This window comes from Haliotis cracherodii, unplaced genomic scaffold (genome assembly GCF_022045235.1).
Source record: "Haliotis cracherodii isolate W230 unplaced genomic scaffold, xgHalCrac1.p SCAF_10, whole genome shotgun sequence".
Taxonomy (NCBI): Eukaryota; Metazoa; Mollusca; class Gastropoda; order Lepetellida; family Haliotidae; genus Haliotis; species Haliotis cracherodii.
The window spans coordinates 41,152,349-41,168,171 of NW_027266265.1; the positions used below are offsets into that span (position 1 = coordinate 41,152,349).

The 15,823-nt window shown below is 41.1% G+C and overlaps 1 protein-coding gene across 1 annotated transcript; it reads left to right on the plus strand.

The window, feature by feature from the left end:
* The first annotated feature begins 1,935 nt into the window (after positions 1 to 1,935).
* LOC139450644 (sodium- and chloride-dependent creatine transporter 1-like) lies at positions 1,936 to 15,268 on the plus strand. The gene is made up of 13 exons (XM_071232443.1): positions 1,936 to 2,149; positions 4,463 to 4,594; positions 5,081 to 5,399; positions 5,972 to 6,104; positions 8,675 to 8,809; positions 9,260 to 9,363; positions 9,574 to 9,698; positions 9,835 to 9,947; positions 10,100 to 10,231; positions 12,148 to 12,247; positions 12,972 to 13,072; positions 14,570 to 14,737; positions 15,143 to 15,268. The coding sequence occupies exons 1-13, from the start codon at positions 1,936 to 1,938 to the stop codon at positions 15,266 to 15,268; spliced, it is 1,902 nt and encodes a 633-aa protein (XP_071088544.1).
* Positions 15,269 to 15,823: the final 555 nt, after the last annotated feature.

Sequence of the window (15,823 nt, forward strand, 5' to 3'; positions counted from 1 at the left end):
TTCACCTCACCTCACCTAGTTCCTATGGTGATTGCTTAATGTTTCAACATTCTGAATTCCATTACAACAAGCCTCTTTCCATTATCATCAGACATCACTGCCAAAGTAGAACCGATTGTACGATTCCAAGTATATCATGAGCATGTGTTTATGAATCACTATCAAATAGTGATGATACCAGGTGTTCGCGAAAAGGTTAACGTGTACTCCCCCATCGGTGGCACCTGTCAATAAATACATGCAAAGGCAAGTCAGTTGTTCATCGGAAAATAAATGAGTCACAATAAGGCATTGCATCATTTTTCACTGGTGTATCAAATTAAGCTTTTTCCTCCACAGGTCTGCAAGAAATCGTTTTGAAAACTTTATGGGCTGTTGAATGTTGTTAACGTGATCAAACAACTTCTGAGCAAGAGTTGTATGACGTTCTTTGAAATCTTGGTAGAAAGAGGAGTGAGTTGGTGAGTATGGTTTAACGCCGCTTTTAGCAATATTCCAGCAATATCACGGCGTGGGACACCAGAAATGAGCTTCACACATTGTACCCATGTCGGGAATCGAACCCGGGTCTTCGGCGTGACGAGCGAACGCTTTAACCACGCGGCTACCCGAGGTTGCTCGATTGTAACTCAAAAGGTTGTGTAATGTAATGACCTCCTCGAAATACAGGGAAGGTTCACTTCGATAAATTGAACCCTGCACTCCTTTGCTGATATTATATGTAGGGTGTTGTTGAGTAAGGCGAGATGAACTGGAAATTCAGTTTGCCAAATGATAATTGCTTAATGAATTACATATTCATTTCATATAGTCTCAGATGCTTCTGCCTTCGTCTCATGACAAACAGCGTTAACAAATAAGTTCTACGATTATTACGTTAGCATTTCTTTAAAAATACAAATTTGAACAAACTTATTAATCGGATTAACATTGTATGACAGTTTGTATGAACTTCCGCGGGTTCTCTGGATGTGTCGAACTCACAGACTCTGTTATATGGAGTGACTTCTCGAAGGCTATATCAACGTAATACTATTTATCATATAATGGGTCCGTTTCTCGGCAGGATAAAGCCAACGGATAAAAACGATATCCGTTTGGGTCATAATCGGATGGAGATGCAAATGTCAAAGGTCAAGTAGGGACTACTGGCGTCGCCCTTCCCATTCGGCGAGTCTGGAGAACTATTTGGATAATTGCAAACAATAGAAGAAGATTCTAATATACCGAATATCAGCATCTAACTGTGACGTAGCGAAGGCATTTTACAAGTTTGGGCAACTTTGGAGACATAAATTGCGAAACAATTTAGCGAGGAGACAAGTCTAGCGGGATAAGTTTCCATATCTGTGCTTGTTGAACTTTTCCCCCGAACAAAAACAGTTGGATTTTGCCGAAATATGAGCGAATTGTTACCTTGTTTCGTTTTGTTGCTGTGTGTACATCTGACTGCACTTCGTAACGTTATGACAGGACAGGCAGACTCTGTCCACAAATGTGACGTCTCATAGACTAGGGTTAGACTAGGGAGCGATATGTGTTCATGTATATATATCTTTTTTCCTAATTAAGATATTTATCATCCCCAAACACACACGCGTGATAACCTCTATACATGTATATGCATGAACACATATCGCTCCTCATCACGTGATTATCATTGATATTCAGTGGTCCAATTATGTTTAGTTTCATCCAGGTTTCACCATTGTATATTTTACATACAGTAGAATCTGTTCCAGTGGATATCGAGTCCTACGTTGAAGTTTTATGCTTAAATCTCGGAAAACACACCCAATGCCCATAACTGGCCCAATGTCATTTGTTTACCATATAGGGAATGCTTTTTATAGCCCACGTAGGCGTACCAAAGCCAGCCCAGACACCTGCTGAGCACAGTAACCGCTCCACACCACAGACAACACAAGACGGCACATGGATCAGAAGCTCTGTGTTGAGGGGGGGATCCCCATGTCGGACATCAACAGCAAGGAATACGACGACGACACTACGACTGAAGTCGACGTCAGCGACAATGGAAGAGCCAAGTGGTCTAACCAAATGGATTTTTTCCTGTCTTTGGTTGGATATTGTGTGGGCTTAGGGAATCTGTGGAGATTTCCCTACTTCTGTAACAGAAATGGTGGAGGTAAGAATAAACAAATATATTTGTGGCCAGACATTTTCACATTGATTCTTGATCTGCACGAAAAAGCTCTTTTCGTCAGTTTTTTTCTGTTTAATCCCAAAACGCCTCAGACGAATAATATACCCACGATCCCAGAAACTGAAAATTGACAGGCTATCATCTGTTGAACAGTTTTAATCTGTTAAATCTGTTACTGATTACCGTATTTACGGTTTCACACATGACAATCTTTGGGGTATTTAAGAATAATTTTATTCTCAGACACATATTTTGAAAACGAGACTTTTTTCTTTGACTTTTTAAATCCAGAGCAATCAAACTTCTGTTTGGCTCAATCACTCAAGCATCCTTGTTTCATTTTTTTCGGGAAAAGATCGTCCCGAGTTCCCTGCGTCGAACCCCAGTCAGATATTCACTTATGGCATAGAAGTAAAATATCTGACTTTAATGACATTGAACGAGATATACGATCACCTTATTTACGCACAACTGACAGTATACATAAAGCACTCTTGTATGGCATACTACGCAATATCAGCAAAAGTAGGGACAAAGGAGCTTGCACGCTTGCCTGGCACTTAACAGTAGAAAATCAAGTGCGTGGCAAGAGGTTAGGGTCTCAAAGAGGACGCGAAGGATGTGTGATCCCTCAGGTAGAAATACCAGTTGGTTGGCCGCCTCAACACAGAGGAAAGTTATCAGAACAGATATTTAATTCATGAAAAAGACTTGGGCTTCAGCCCCTCGTCTAACAGATACAACAAATATATATATCGACAACGGAGGTAGGACACGATTTCATAGCTTGTTAAACAGGTCATGACAGGGCCGGTATTTTCGCGGGTGAAAAAAGAAAATTTTATCAGGGAAAGGTGGACAAAACATGAATTTGATAATTGACCAGGAGAAAGATTGAATAACACTGACAGCTCATGCATGATACACTTACTTCAAATCGCTAGGATAGTTTCGATGTAGGGTTACCGCAACTGAGACACGTGTCCCATACATCTCACATGTTTCCTTTTAAAAATGTGATGAATCTTTACATTGCTGTTTGCAACAACTATTTTGCATTAATATTATTCTTTGACCAAAAGATCCCAAATAATACCCAGTCAACAAAATTTGGATTTATGTGCCTATGAGTTTCAACTTGGCGCAAGCAGGTGTATGTTGGGTTCCGAATCCTTGACGGACCATGTCGAATAGCAGAGACTGTACAGCGGAATCGGCATCTTTACTTTACTACAAACTGTAGTTCCGTGTATTCCAACGCCTAGATATGCTGTACATGAGTCAGCGATTAGGTGAGGTGAGGGGAAATGGGGTTTAACGTCGCGTCCAAGTTTATTGCACTTAACGACGTGTGTGTGTGTTCTTGCGCGCCTGCGCGTGTGTGTGTGGCTGCTTGTACTAGTCCGTACTGATGCCGATTTATAGTGCTGATAATATAGCACACTGAAATACCATGCCACAGGTTAACATGAATACACAACTCAGAGTAAGTGTACTGACTTCGAGCCGACCAGTCCTTGTTTTAGCCCATTAATGCCGAGCGCCAGACATGGTAACAACAAGTATCATCTTTTAACGTCTTTTGGTATGACGCGGCCGGGGATCGAACCCGGACCTTCCGCATTCCGGGAGGACGCTAGTGATTAGATTTACCAGATATGCTATGTAATATAGTTCGATAATTACACAGACAGTAGTTCTTATTTGTGTGTATGCGTGTGTGTGTCTGGGTGTATGTGTGTGTATGGGTATGTATTTGTATGTTTGTATGTTTATGTGTGTGCGCGTATTATTGCATGTATGTGCGTGTGTGCGTGCATGTTTGTGTTTGTTCGTGTTTGTGTGTGTGTATATGCGTGCGTGTGTGTGTATGTGTGTGCGTGCGTGCGTGCACGTGCGTGCGTGCGTGCGTGCGTGCGTGTGTGTGTGTGTGTGTGTGTGTGTGTGTGTGTGTCAAAGTCTTGTCAGGTAGATTCCGATGCATGACATGTACAAAATGTGATATCTGAACACGATGAGTTCGGTTTTTTTATGCAATTGGGCATATGTACACAATTGGGTGTACATATATACAAAATATCCTTAGATAGAAGCCTATCTAGATGTGAAAAGGCTCAACGTCTTAATATGTTTTATGATCATAGTATGTACCTCGGGTCTTTGAACCATTTATATGCGTGTCGTATGGAACAATGCCCTGTGCATTATATAGATGTATTATTTGAAGCAAATTATCATATAATATGATATGTTGCAATCTGGATAGAGGTACTCAGAGATCTTTGTCTACAATAGGGGCGTTCCTGATTCCATATCTGACCTGTCTTGTTCTGATTGGCCTGCCGCTGTTCTTCATGGAGATAGCCATTGGTCAGTTCTCTGGACGTGGAGCAGTGCAGGTCTGGAGCATTTGCCCGTTGTTCAAAGGTAATTTGTAGAATTGGTACATTAATGGACATTTGGCTATATATATTTAAATGATTTGTTGTTGCATTGTGCTCATGATATAGTTGGAATCGTTCAGTGGAATCTGAAGATTTGTTAAATTATGGAACATAAGGTTTTTGTCGCTTTTATTTGCATAAGGAAACTTGTAAAGGGGGATTGCAAAAAACATTGAAAAATCTCATCTAAATGAAGCCATTAATACCTGGAGAACATATATGAGCAGTGTAATTTGGCATGTGACACTACAATATGTATGTTTCACCGACCATATATCGAACGGAAACACAGTGTTGAACAGCGAATCATTATTAAATCTATTCAGCATGCAAATATATATACATTGTATTATGGGCCGGTGGCCCGAAGTGCCGAATAAATTTGTCTGTCTGTCTGTCTGTAATGTTCAAGTATACTCTCCTGACGTCACATGCAATCAATGGTAAAAGGTTGCTTTACCATCTCCAGGCCTGGGTTATGTGATGAGTATGGTGTCCTTTATCTGTGCCTTCTACTTCAACCTGATCATTGCGTGGTGCCTGTACTACCTGGTGATGTCCTTCTATCCTGTCCTACCCTGGACCACCTGCTCCAACTGGTGGAACACGCCAGCATGTACAACCTTTGACAGGCCCCAAGACGACGGCAATGTAACGACAGGCAATGTCAGTGTTGTGTACAACGTCAGCTACACTGATGCTGACACAACGTATGGGAACGTCAGCACACACTACACCAACGACAGCCTCTCCACCGTCTCACGGTCAGCAGCAGAGGAGTTCTGGCAGTAAGTACAACTAGTCATGAACTGAAAGCAGTGTAAATGTATTGAGTGAATGGGTATGGTTTAACGCCGCGTTTAGCAATATTCCAGCAATATCACGGCGGGGGACACCAGAAATGGGCTTCACACTATGTACCCATGTTTGGAATCGAACCCGGGTCTTCGGCGTGACGAGCGAACGCTTTAACCACTAGGCTACCCGACCGCCACATAAATGTAATGGACGTGTATGTGTCAACAGGGCGTTAGTATATATCAATTCCAGGATGCGATAGATTTTGGTCCGGCATTTTCTCAAAACATACCAATTTGTTTCCCACAACAATTTTTCTCAAAACATCCAGTATCTAGTGAACGATCCGGATTGGGGTATAAACAAAGGAAAATTCCTAATCCCAAGAAAATGAAATGGTCACCCCCTGTACTGTATGTGTTTTCAAGATGTGATTGCGGTGGAGATAGATATTCTTGACATCATTAACTTCCAAAAAGGCTCTCTTTCTATAATCCATGTTCAACATGTCTGTGATGTTACCCTTATGTTTCAGCAGTATGATCTAAGCAAACTGTTGCAGGTACAATGCATTGCGTGTTTCTGCTGGGCTGCACGACATGGGAGGAATACAGTGGCATTTGGCTCTCGCATTGTTTGCTGCATGGGTCCTTATTTTTCTCTGTTTGATAAAAGGTGTCAAATCTGTCGGAAAGGTTAGACAATAATTCAGACGAAGGGGTTCAAGCAGAAGGTACAAATGTTCAGATTTCGATTTGCGCGTAATTATACTGTCCAGTGGTAACCAGTGAAGTCACACATGTGACTATTTCTTTCTATTTAGCTGCAGTCGCGTCCTACAATCGCGTCTATGTACACAGCCCTGTTGTAAATGATGACATTGAACCTTTCTGCATAACTCCTCAAGTAGCAACGCTCATATAGTTGGGGCTAGTCACTTCCCACCTTAATCCACTACTCAACATTTCTTAGGAATCACTTCAGATACAACAGTTGAATCTGAAGCACGTACTCCTGAGCTTTCATTATACAATCATGTCGAGTTATGTCGGTATACAAGGGCAGCCATCCATGAAGGTATACATTATCACGTGAATAATACCATGACTGCATCATTTGTCATTTTCCCGCGGTCCTGTCACCGGCAGGAATCCAACACCATCATGGACTGACATAGGTTCGAGCGGTACCAGGAGACGACGACGGACCTGTCTAGGCTCTATATCCCCATATCTTACAGAATATTCCTTCCTTCTTTAAAAAGCGGACCGCCTCCAAAAGGCGATACAAGATAGTACTTAGGCACTAAGGAGCTAAAACAAGGACTGGTCGGAGTCAGTATACTGTGACTGAGTTGGGTATTCATGTTAAACTGCGGCATGGTATCTCAGTGTGCTAGCACTATAAATCGGTATCAGTTCCGTCCAGTACAATCAACCATACACACACACATACACGTATATGCACATCGCTATATAAGTGGAATAATCTTGGACGCGACGTTAAACCCCATTTCGCCTCACCTTTTTGAAAAGAAACCAGCCATATATCACGTCTGGGTGAATAGCCAACTGTCACGCGAACCGTATAGCCGACAAAACACCGAGCTTTCATAGCTTCGCTGTAGGTGTAATTGGAGATCTAAAGAAGATAAAAATTACTTTGTTGAAACTCAGGGTCACATTTTACGAGGAATTTACCAAAAGACGTCATGTGACGAAAAGTAGCGAGGAGGGCGTGATAATGAAGCAATTTGTAAACTGAAAAGTGTTTTGCACAATATTTTGACATATGTGAATTGTGCCATTTGTCAAAATAAGGAAAATCTCACATTCTTAACTCTTCAGACATATGAAATGCCCTCTACAGCCAGTGGAGGCTCCTGATGGGGGGGGGGGGGGTCATCCTGTATTAATTTTTGTCCATACCGGAAGGTGACTCATCTATTTATAACTTTGGATTTTACATAGCCTACGCAGGTGTTTAATGCTTCCTAGAAAATGTTGAGTGGTAATCATATGCTTAATAACAAGTGCGGTTCTCTCATTTGTACACTGGCTTTCATACCCTTTGTGGGCACAGCACTGAACCAGGGCGTCAACATAAAGCAAAACCATGCCATGTAACGTCAGCCTAGCAACAGGGTTGCTGGGGTCATGGAGTGTACATAAGCTCCTCTCAGTGATCTATCACCTCTCCACACAATGCCATTGAAACAAAATAGGGATGTTGGGAGTTTTCAGTGTACAGTCAGTGAAACTTGTTCCTGCAGTACATAAGCACGCGCTTTGGTATTACACTTTGTGTAATGCTGCTATGTGTTTATCAAACGAGTGATCTAGAGATCGGAATATAGATGGTCATTTAGGAGAACAGTTTCTGTTGTGAAATACAGATGGTCAATTGGGCGAACAGATTCTGTTGTGGAATACATATGCTCAATTGGGAGAGCAGATTCTTTGGGGGAATATAGATGGTCATTTAGGAGAACAGATTCTTTTGTGGAACACAGATGGTCAATTGGGAGAACAGATTATGTTGGGGAATACAGATGGTCACTTTCGAGAACAGATTCTGTTGGGGAATACAGATGGTCAATTGGGAGAACAGATTATGTTGGGGAATACAGATGGTCTATTAGGATAACAGATTCTGTGGTGGAATACAGATGGTCAATTGGGAGAACAGATTCTGTTGGGGAATACAGATGGTCAATTGGGAGAACAGATTCTGATGGGGAATACAGATGGTCAATTAGGAGAACAGATTCTATTGTGGAATACATATTGTCAAGTGGGAGAGCAGATTCTTTGAGGGAATATAGATGGTCAATTGGGAGAACAGATTCTGTTGGGGAATATAGACGGTCAATTTTGAGCTTTTGTTGGCAAAAACAAATATTGCAAGGGTATCAGATTATATTTTTAATCACAGAATGCAGATATTCACCATGCAGATAGCAGATTATAGATTACATATGGCGGTCATATAAAAGACAATCCGTCCAGTGACACCATTGGCAGCAATGTGTATCAGAAATGAAATGTGACAAAACAGAAGCACCACCAAAATATGTACGAGAAATAAAATTGTCAAGACTGCAGGTACCATCTCCACTCCACACAAATGCAATACGACGGCAAAAGGTTTGTGTCTTGAATATACTAAATCCTGTCTGTTAGCGCGTCTATTTGATACACACTACCCTGTGTTGGTCATGTGTCAAAGGGTTGTCTGTCATTGATCACTCTTTGAATATTTCCAGGTGGTGTATGTTACGGCTCCCCTGCCCTATATTCTCCTCACACTGATCCTCGTGCGTGCCGTGACACTGCCTGGAGCTCTACAAGGCATCATCTACTACGTCAAGCCAGACTTCAGTCGACTGGCTGACTTCCAGGTGAGCGTCTTCATCGTCATTATCTCCTTCTCATTTACTGACTCTTGTTAAAAATGTACTTACCTTCAAAATGCCACAGAACGGATATTATGAATTGTTTTGTTCTTGTTTTAAATGTGTCAGGCTGCTTATAAAATGAAGGCTCTCTTTGTAGGCTTTCATTAATCCATAATGTGCCAAAAATATATCCATCAAATTTATTTTAAAAAATAATACAACAACAACAACAACGTTCAAGTATTAATACAGTTAATGCAGTCATGTACGATTAATAGTAACATTAATTATTTGAGATAATTTCAAAAAATTCAGTGAGGGGAGCAAAGCATCAATGTATCTTTCATACGCGTTATCATTTGTGGATCTTTCCTTCTGGCTTCCTCCACCCACCGACATTTCCTGAAGTTTTGCGATGTAGTCTAGTTATAACTGCAAATAGTTGCTCTTCAGGTGTGGCTCGAGGCGATGCTGCAAATGTTCTACTCTCTCGGCGTCACCTGGGGCGGCCTGCACACCATGGCGAGCTACAATAGGTTCTCCAACAACTGCTACAGGTGCTTACGAACGTCATACACACACACACACACACACACCTATATTTAACACTTACACTTTTCAATCCATCTACAGCTGCATATGCAGTTCTATACAGAATACTCGTTATGTAATAATAACTTTCAGTATGCTGTCAGGCACTATAATGCCTCTATGTTTGAGAGTATAAGTACAATGTAGTCATTAAACGTGTCTGAATCAACTTGCAGGGATGCTGTTATAATCACGTTCCTCAGCGAGGGCACCAGTTTCTACGCAGGCTTCGCCATCTTCGCCATCCTGGGATTCATGGCAGAGAACAAAGGGGTTCACGTGTCAGAGGTCATCAAAGCAGGTGAGAACACCACAAGGTACACCAATAGGACAGTCAAAAGCAGAACAGGTAGGTTTAAATGAGAAATTCGACATCAATTCTGATATTCCATTGAATGAGCCTTCATAATTTGATGGTTTGTTTGTATTTAATGCAGGTCCTGGTCTTGGTTTTGTGGCTTACCCAGAAGCCCTTGCACAGCTTCCGTTGCCACAGTTGTGGGCAGCCATCTTCTTCATCATGCTAGTCACTGTGGGAGTGGACTCCGAGGTAAGCCTTCTTCATTTACTCGTTTGTAGCCTCGTAAAACTCCTGTTTGTCATGGGTTTTGAATTCGCCAGGGCACGGACGTATATATACGTCTTTGGCCAGGGTATAGTGTCCCGCCATCTTCTCTATGTCTTGTGTGTTTGTATTTCTAGTTCGCCACAGTTGAAACGGCAGTGACAGCAATAATAGACACATTTCCCCATCAACTCAATCGACGACGAGGCTTGGTTACAGGACTGATCTGTGCTTTCTCTTTCACTGTTGGTCTCGTCCTTGCTACACAGGTATTCAACTGCATTGCTACCACTTCCATGTGAGGTAATAGATATCCTAATTCAACATTTGACTGGGACGAAAACCTTCATACACTAGTCCCGAGTGTTCAGGGTGGTAATTGTGGTATTGTCATATCTACATCTTTACAATAGGTAGCCTATCTTGAACGAATTAGGCGCCGCAAATTACGCCACTTAGCTGCGTCACCTTGACGTGCAAGAAACGTATGTTCGCGGGTCCCAATTCAAGATTCGCCTGATTTTCACTGAAATGATTTGACTGAATTAACGTTGAAAGCGGAGTTAAACCCAAATCAATCATTTACTCATATATGCACAATACACTGTGCAGAATATACTAAGGGCGATTTGGTGTACATTATAGATAAGATATATCCTACAACTTTCACAGACGTCTGCGAGTGGGTGAGTGAGTATGGTTTTACGCCGCTTTTAGCAATATTCCAGCAATATCACGGCGGGGGACGCCAGAAATGGGCTTCACACATTGTACCCATGTCGGGAATCGAACCCGGGTCTTCGGCGTGACGAGCGAACGCTTTAACCACTAGGCTACCCGACCGCCCCTGAGACGTCTGTAGACAGATCATGGTGGCCCTATACTGTCATGTCCAGCAGTGTCGGGTCGGGACAGTACTAGAAAGAGTGAAGTCTAGCGTTGCTATGTGGGGACAGTACTTGTCCCCGTGCCCCCAGTTCTTGTAAGAGCAAAGTGTAGCACTGCTGCAGAGTTTTTCAGTTATTCTGATAGGATTAATAGTTGGTAAAGTCCATCATCCGTGTTTTTCACAATTATGTACTTTTAAACACACAGAAAACAGTGCATAAAACTAGCATATCTCGAAGGACTTTATTCCGAATTATCTACCATGACATAAGTTCAAAGAACCAGAAGGGGCCACCCCAGATCCCAAGATGAAAGAAAAGCAAGATAGTTTTGATAAGCGGGTATTGAGAGTTGTCATTCCACCTATCGTTATTGACCCGTGAAGATCCGGGTTAGAATAGGTCTAGATCTTCGGCAACCCATGCTTGCCGTTGAAAGCGACTATACTTGTCGTAAGAGGCGACTAATGGGATCGTGTGGTCAGGCTCACTGGATTGGTCTCCCAATTGCATGGATCGATGCTCATGATGTCAATCACAGGATTGTCTGGTCCAGACTCTATTTTTTTACAGATCGCCGTCATATAGCTTGAATATTGCTGAGTGCCGCGTTAAACAAAAAAAACGACAGCGCATCGGATGTTACTTTCTGCTGCACAGAAGGTGTTTTTTTTCAACAATTCTAGTATAACATTTTCATATAACGGTAGTTTAAATCATATTTCATTTCAAAACTCATTTTAATCACACGCACACTATATGTACATGATCACAATGTACATCAAATTATTCTTATTAGGATATGTCATATTCTGAAACTGGTATTTCTTGTTAGGTCAACGATTATTCGCGTGATTGTATGTTTAATGGAAAATAATTGTCAACGTTCGAGTGCCAAAATGATGGTTGACAGACTACTGTAACGTGTTCGCGTTAGTGACTTTACAAACCGCATCAGATTTGCTAATTTGCACGTTGGAGTTTATTACTCTGTACATTTAACAATGTAATTACCACTAATTACTTTAAATATTTGCAAACTTACCTCGCTATGTGTGAGAGAAAACAAAGATACACAATTACAATTATATAAATTGATGTGTCTGGAAAGATGGTATGCATCTATTTCAAACCACAATTCTCAAATCCATATTTTTGAAAAAAATGCAAAGAACGAAACAAAACTCTTTTTCTAATTTTACTGTTAAATTTTTTATTGGATTTAATTTTTAATGTAAGCCGCTAGCGTCATTTGTTTCATGTATTTCGTTTGTAATATGTATTCTGTTATTTTAAAGGGCGGTATATACGTGTTCATGCTGATCGACTGGTATGTGGGGACCTTCAGCCTCCTGTTGGTGGGGATCATGGAGTGTGTCATCGTCGGCTGGATATACGGTATGTAAGGTTAACATATCAGATAACTTGCAGGTTTGATGGTGGCTAAAATTTAAACATTCATGGTCATTCAATAGTGATGTATTTTATACGGGTTCATAAATGTGTTTTTGGACTTACGTTTGAAGTGTTCCAGCGACCGGATCAAGCAAAGACTAGTAACGTATTGATAACGTTTGTAATTTTTGGGTCACATCCAGTTTTCAAATGTATACTTTCTGTCTTATAATAACGTTGTGTAACATTATGCCATTGGACATTTCGTATTTTAATTGTTTGATAAGCATTGATTAGAAGTTGACGGAGGACAATGTAGACACAGTTTTATGGATAACTTCTTTAATACTGTAAAAAGCGACGTTTCGGTATATATCCTTATACCGTTGTCAAGCAAGACAAGTCAGTCTACCTTGATATCGTATTTTAATCCATAGCGCACAAATGCAATGCTTGGCCCACCAGTTCCTCTGTGTTGTATGCAGGACACCTATGTACATGCTTGTTACGTCTGTGTTAGATCCGTCTCCAGTACTCCATTGCTTGTCGTAAGAAGCGACTATATTCTGATTTGGCTTTCAAACTGATTACATCGCGTCCCGATGACTATTTTTGAAGATCCTGGTAAGCCTAGAGCACTCGGTAGAGCGATATTGCTGTCTGGGGCCTTGGTCACCATTCGCTCACTCACCTCCTCCCATGTTGTAGTCTCATGATAATGTACCAGGTGCTGACCGGTTCAGTGGCGACATCGAGATGATGCTTGGACGGAGACCCCCTGTGTTCATGAAGACTCTCTGGTGTTTTGTATCTCCAGTTCTTATGGCTGTAAGTCGATGGATTTATTTCTATTTGTGTTCTGCGTTCTGCTTATATATGATAGTGGTTTATTATCCCTGCAGTGTTTTATTGTACGATAGACAACGACCACGAGTCGTTTATTTCTTATATGAGATATCAACATAATGTACAGCCTATTTAAGGATAATGATGAAATGTACAAGCTTTAAAATTTGTACCCGTCTTTTAATAATGATGACCCTCGAAATAGAATCCGACTTCGTCATTGTCCATTTTATGTAAAGGCGGGTTAAGTTTGGTATCTCCTGCATATTCTCACAATCCTCACGTCGATTATCACTCCCCTTTTTCCAACACCCAGTGTCATATCTCTTCAACATTTGGATGCGATCGTTCGGTCACTGCGTTTATCGGCGTAGCCCAGCTACAGCTGTTTGGAGCAACTCACTAGACACTTCCCTCTCAAAAGTAACGTCGTCCAATATATAGAGGATTGTCCTTGTGTTACTACGCCACTCGTAAAATATCTCCTTTTTTCCCGTCACCCGATGAGAGAAACGATATTTCACGAGACACATGGAATATCCTATTCATAATTTTCGTTTTGTGTAGTTGTCTACCGGACATTTTATTATTTCATTACAAATAAAAAAAACTTGAAACGTAAATTCTCCCTACCTAACACAGAGGGACGGTTCACCACCCCTTGTATTTGCGACTAAAAAAATAGTTTCGTGTTTGCAAAGTCTAACAAAAATATAAACAAAAGTAACAAAGGTTATTTAAGGGCACGAACATTCTTTATCATTCATTTAGATATAATTATATACATAATCAACTTTAACAGAAAATAAAGTTGAAAACTACCAAACCGCTGTTGCAAGCGAAAGAATACACGCTGATCAAGTAACAAAAATGGCGCTTTCCGAAACGAACAGTCTCGATTGACGAATTAAGTGAGACAATTGCAGTGTGAAACGAAGCATTTTCAAGAGAATATCAAACTGCCAGAAGCGATATTAACTCCATAAATGACCACTTGTGCCTCTTTTCCATATGGAACTAACGTAAAAAAGAAGGTAACAGACACTTACGACAAAGCGAGACAATTTGAGGGGAGTTCACTCTTGTATGAAAGTAGTTCCGTCAAAGTGTTATTTTCACAGCAGCGAAATATCAAGTGTTATGTTCACTGCAATGAAAATATCACTTTTCGGAAAGCGTAAACTTTAACACATAAGTATATAATAAACGACGTCAAGTTGCGAGCGCACGTTCTTTCATAGTGAAATAAACCACGCTTCGTTCTTCATTGTTCTTTGCAATTTTTCGCGTAACTAACTTACATATGGCATTAACAGGTACGTGTTATTTGGATAATCTCACTAATGTGGAAAACGTCTAACGACTGCATCACTCCGGGCATTCTTCCATCATTAAGCTGTGACATTAGTAAAATATGTGTCAAAGGAGGTTAAACTCAACTCTCGCAATCAAAACCGTATAATGTTAATTTTGTTTCAGATGTGCTTCATATTGACGATCGTTCACTACGACTCCCCGACTTACGGTGACTATGTGTACCCGACATATGGCGTTGCTATTGGGTTATTCCTTGGACTGGTGTCCATAGTACCGGTGCCAATTTGCATGATACAAGAACTAGTGAAGGAAAAGGGAACGCTTCTTGAGGTAAGGCATGTTACATTCATAATTAAGCAAATGTAATCAGTTCCTCTTAAATCTTCCAGTATATAACACTAATACCTACAAAACTTAAATACATGTGACACCCACGTGTTTACGACATGCCTTATACATATCGTCATACCTTTAAGGGTCTAACATGCATATACATTCTTCCACTAAGCCTGTGACTCGCCATAACTGGCATTGTATACCAACCTAAAAAAGACTATATGGAGTTACTATACCCCTTTAAGAACCTTTCGAAACTGAGTCAAGATCACAAAATTATGTCTATAAACTTTATGTTACATGTTTCATGTGACAAGAAAATAACACGCACCTTTGTCAAGTATAAATGTACTGTCATTGGTTCACGCCAATCCTAATGTGTCTTGTTTTATTTCACAGCGAGTACGCACCTGCTTGAGACCTGACTCCACGTGGGGGCCGATCTCCAGCAGGCACCGTGCACAGTACACCAAGCCTGTGGAGGAATCGGGCTGGAGGAACTCCTTCAGGATATATAAATGGTAGCGCGGAATACATAGTGCTGTGTACACAAAGCTATTGGAGTCGGGCTGGAGGAACTCCTTCAGGATATATAAATGGTAGCGCAGGATGCATAGTGCTATGTACACCAAGCTATTGGAATCGGGCTGGAGGAACTCCTTCAGGATATATAAATGGTAGCGCGGGATACATAGTTGAGACCGTTCGTACATAAGTGACACCCAGTTTAACGTGAAATGGTTCCAAATGGACACAGATCTAGAAATGGAAAATAACGAGTACCGAGCAGTCATCATGTTTTTGACTATAGAGAAAAGTACTCCCGAATAAATTCATGGCCGCATGTCACAAATGTATGGGGACAAGTGTCCTTGCAATTACACTGTTAAACGCTCGCAGCATAGTTAAAGGGGCACTGATCTAACGCAATTCCCTGGTTCCCTGGGACTGGTTGTTGCCTTTGTTATTGTTTTTTCCCAGTGAGTACCCGGATATAGAGCAGAAATCTAGACTAGCTCGCGACCTCTGTTGCGCCATTCGTAAGCGCATCAGTCACTTTTATGGATACCGGTAGTAATA

Excerpts from the sequence above, each read along its gene's own strand:
- LOC139450644 (XM_071232443.1), top strand. The coding sequence starts at position 1,936 with ATGGATCAGAAGCTCTGTGTTGAGGGGGGGATCCCCATGTCGGACATC. Across the intron at positions 8,810-9,259 it reads GTCGACTGGCTGACTTCCAG|GTGTGGCTCGAGGCGATGCT; the intron begins GTGAGCGTCTTC and ends GTTGCTCTTCAG. Across the intron at positions 9,699-9,834 it reads GTCAGAGGTCATCAAAGCAG|GTCCTGGTCTTGGTTTTGTG; the intron begins GTGAGAACACCA and ends TATTTAATGCAG.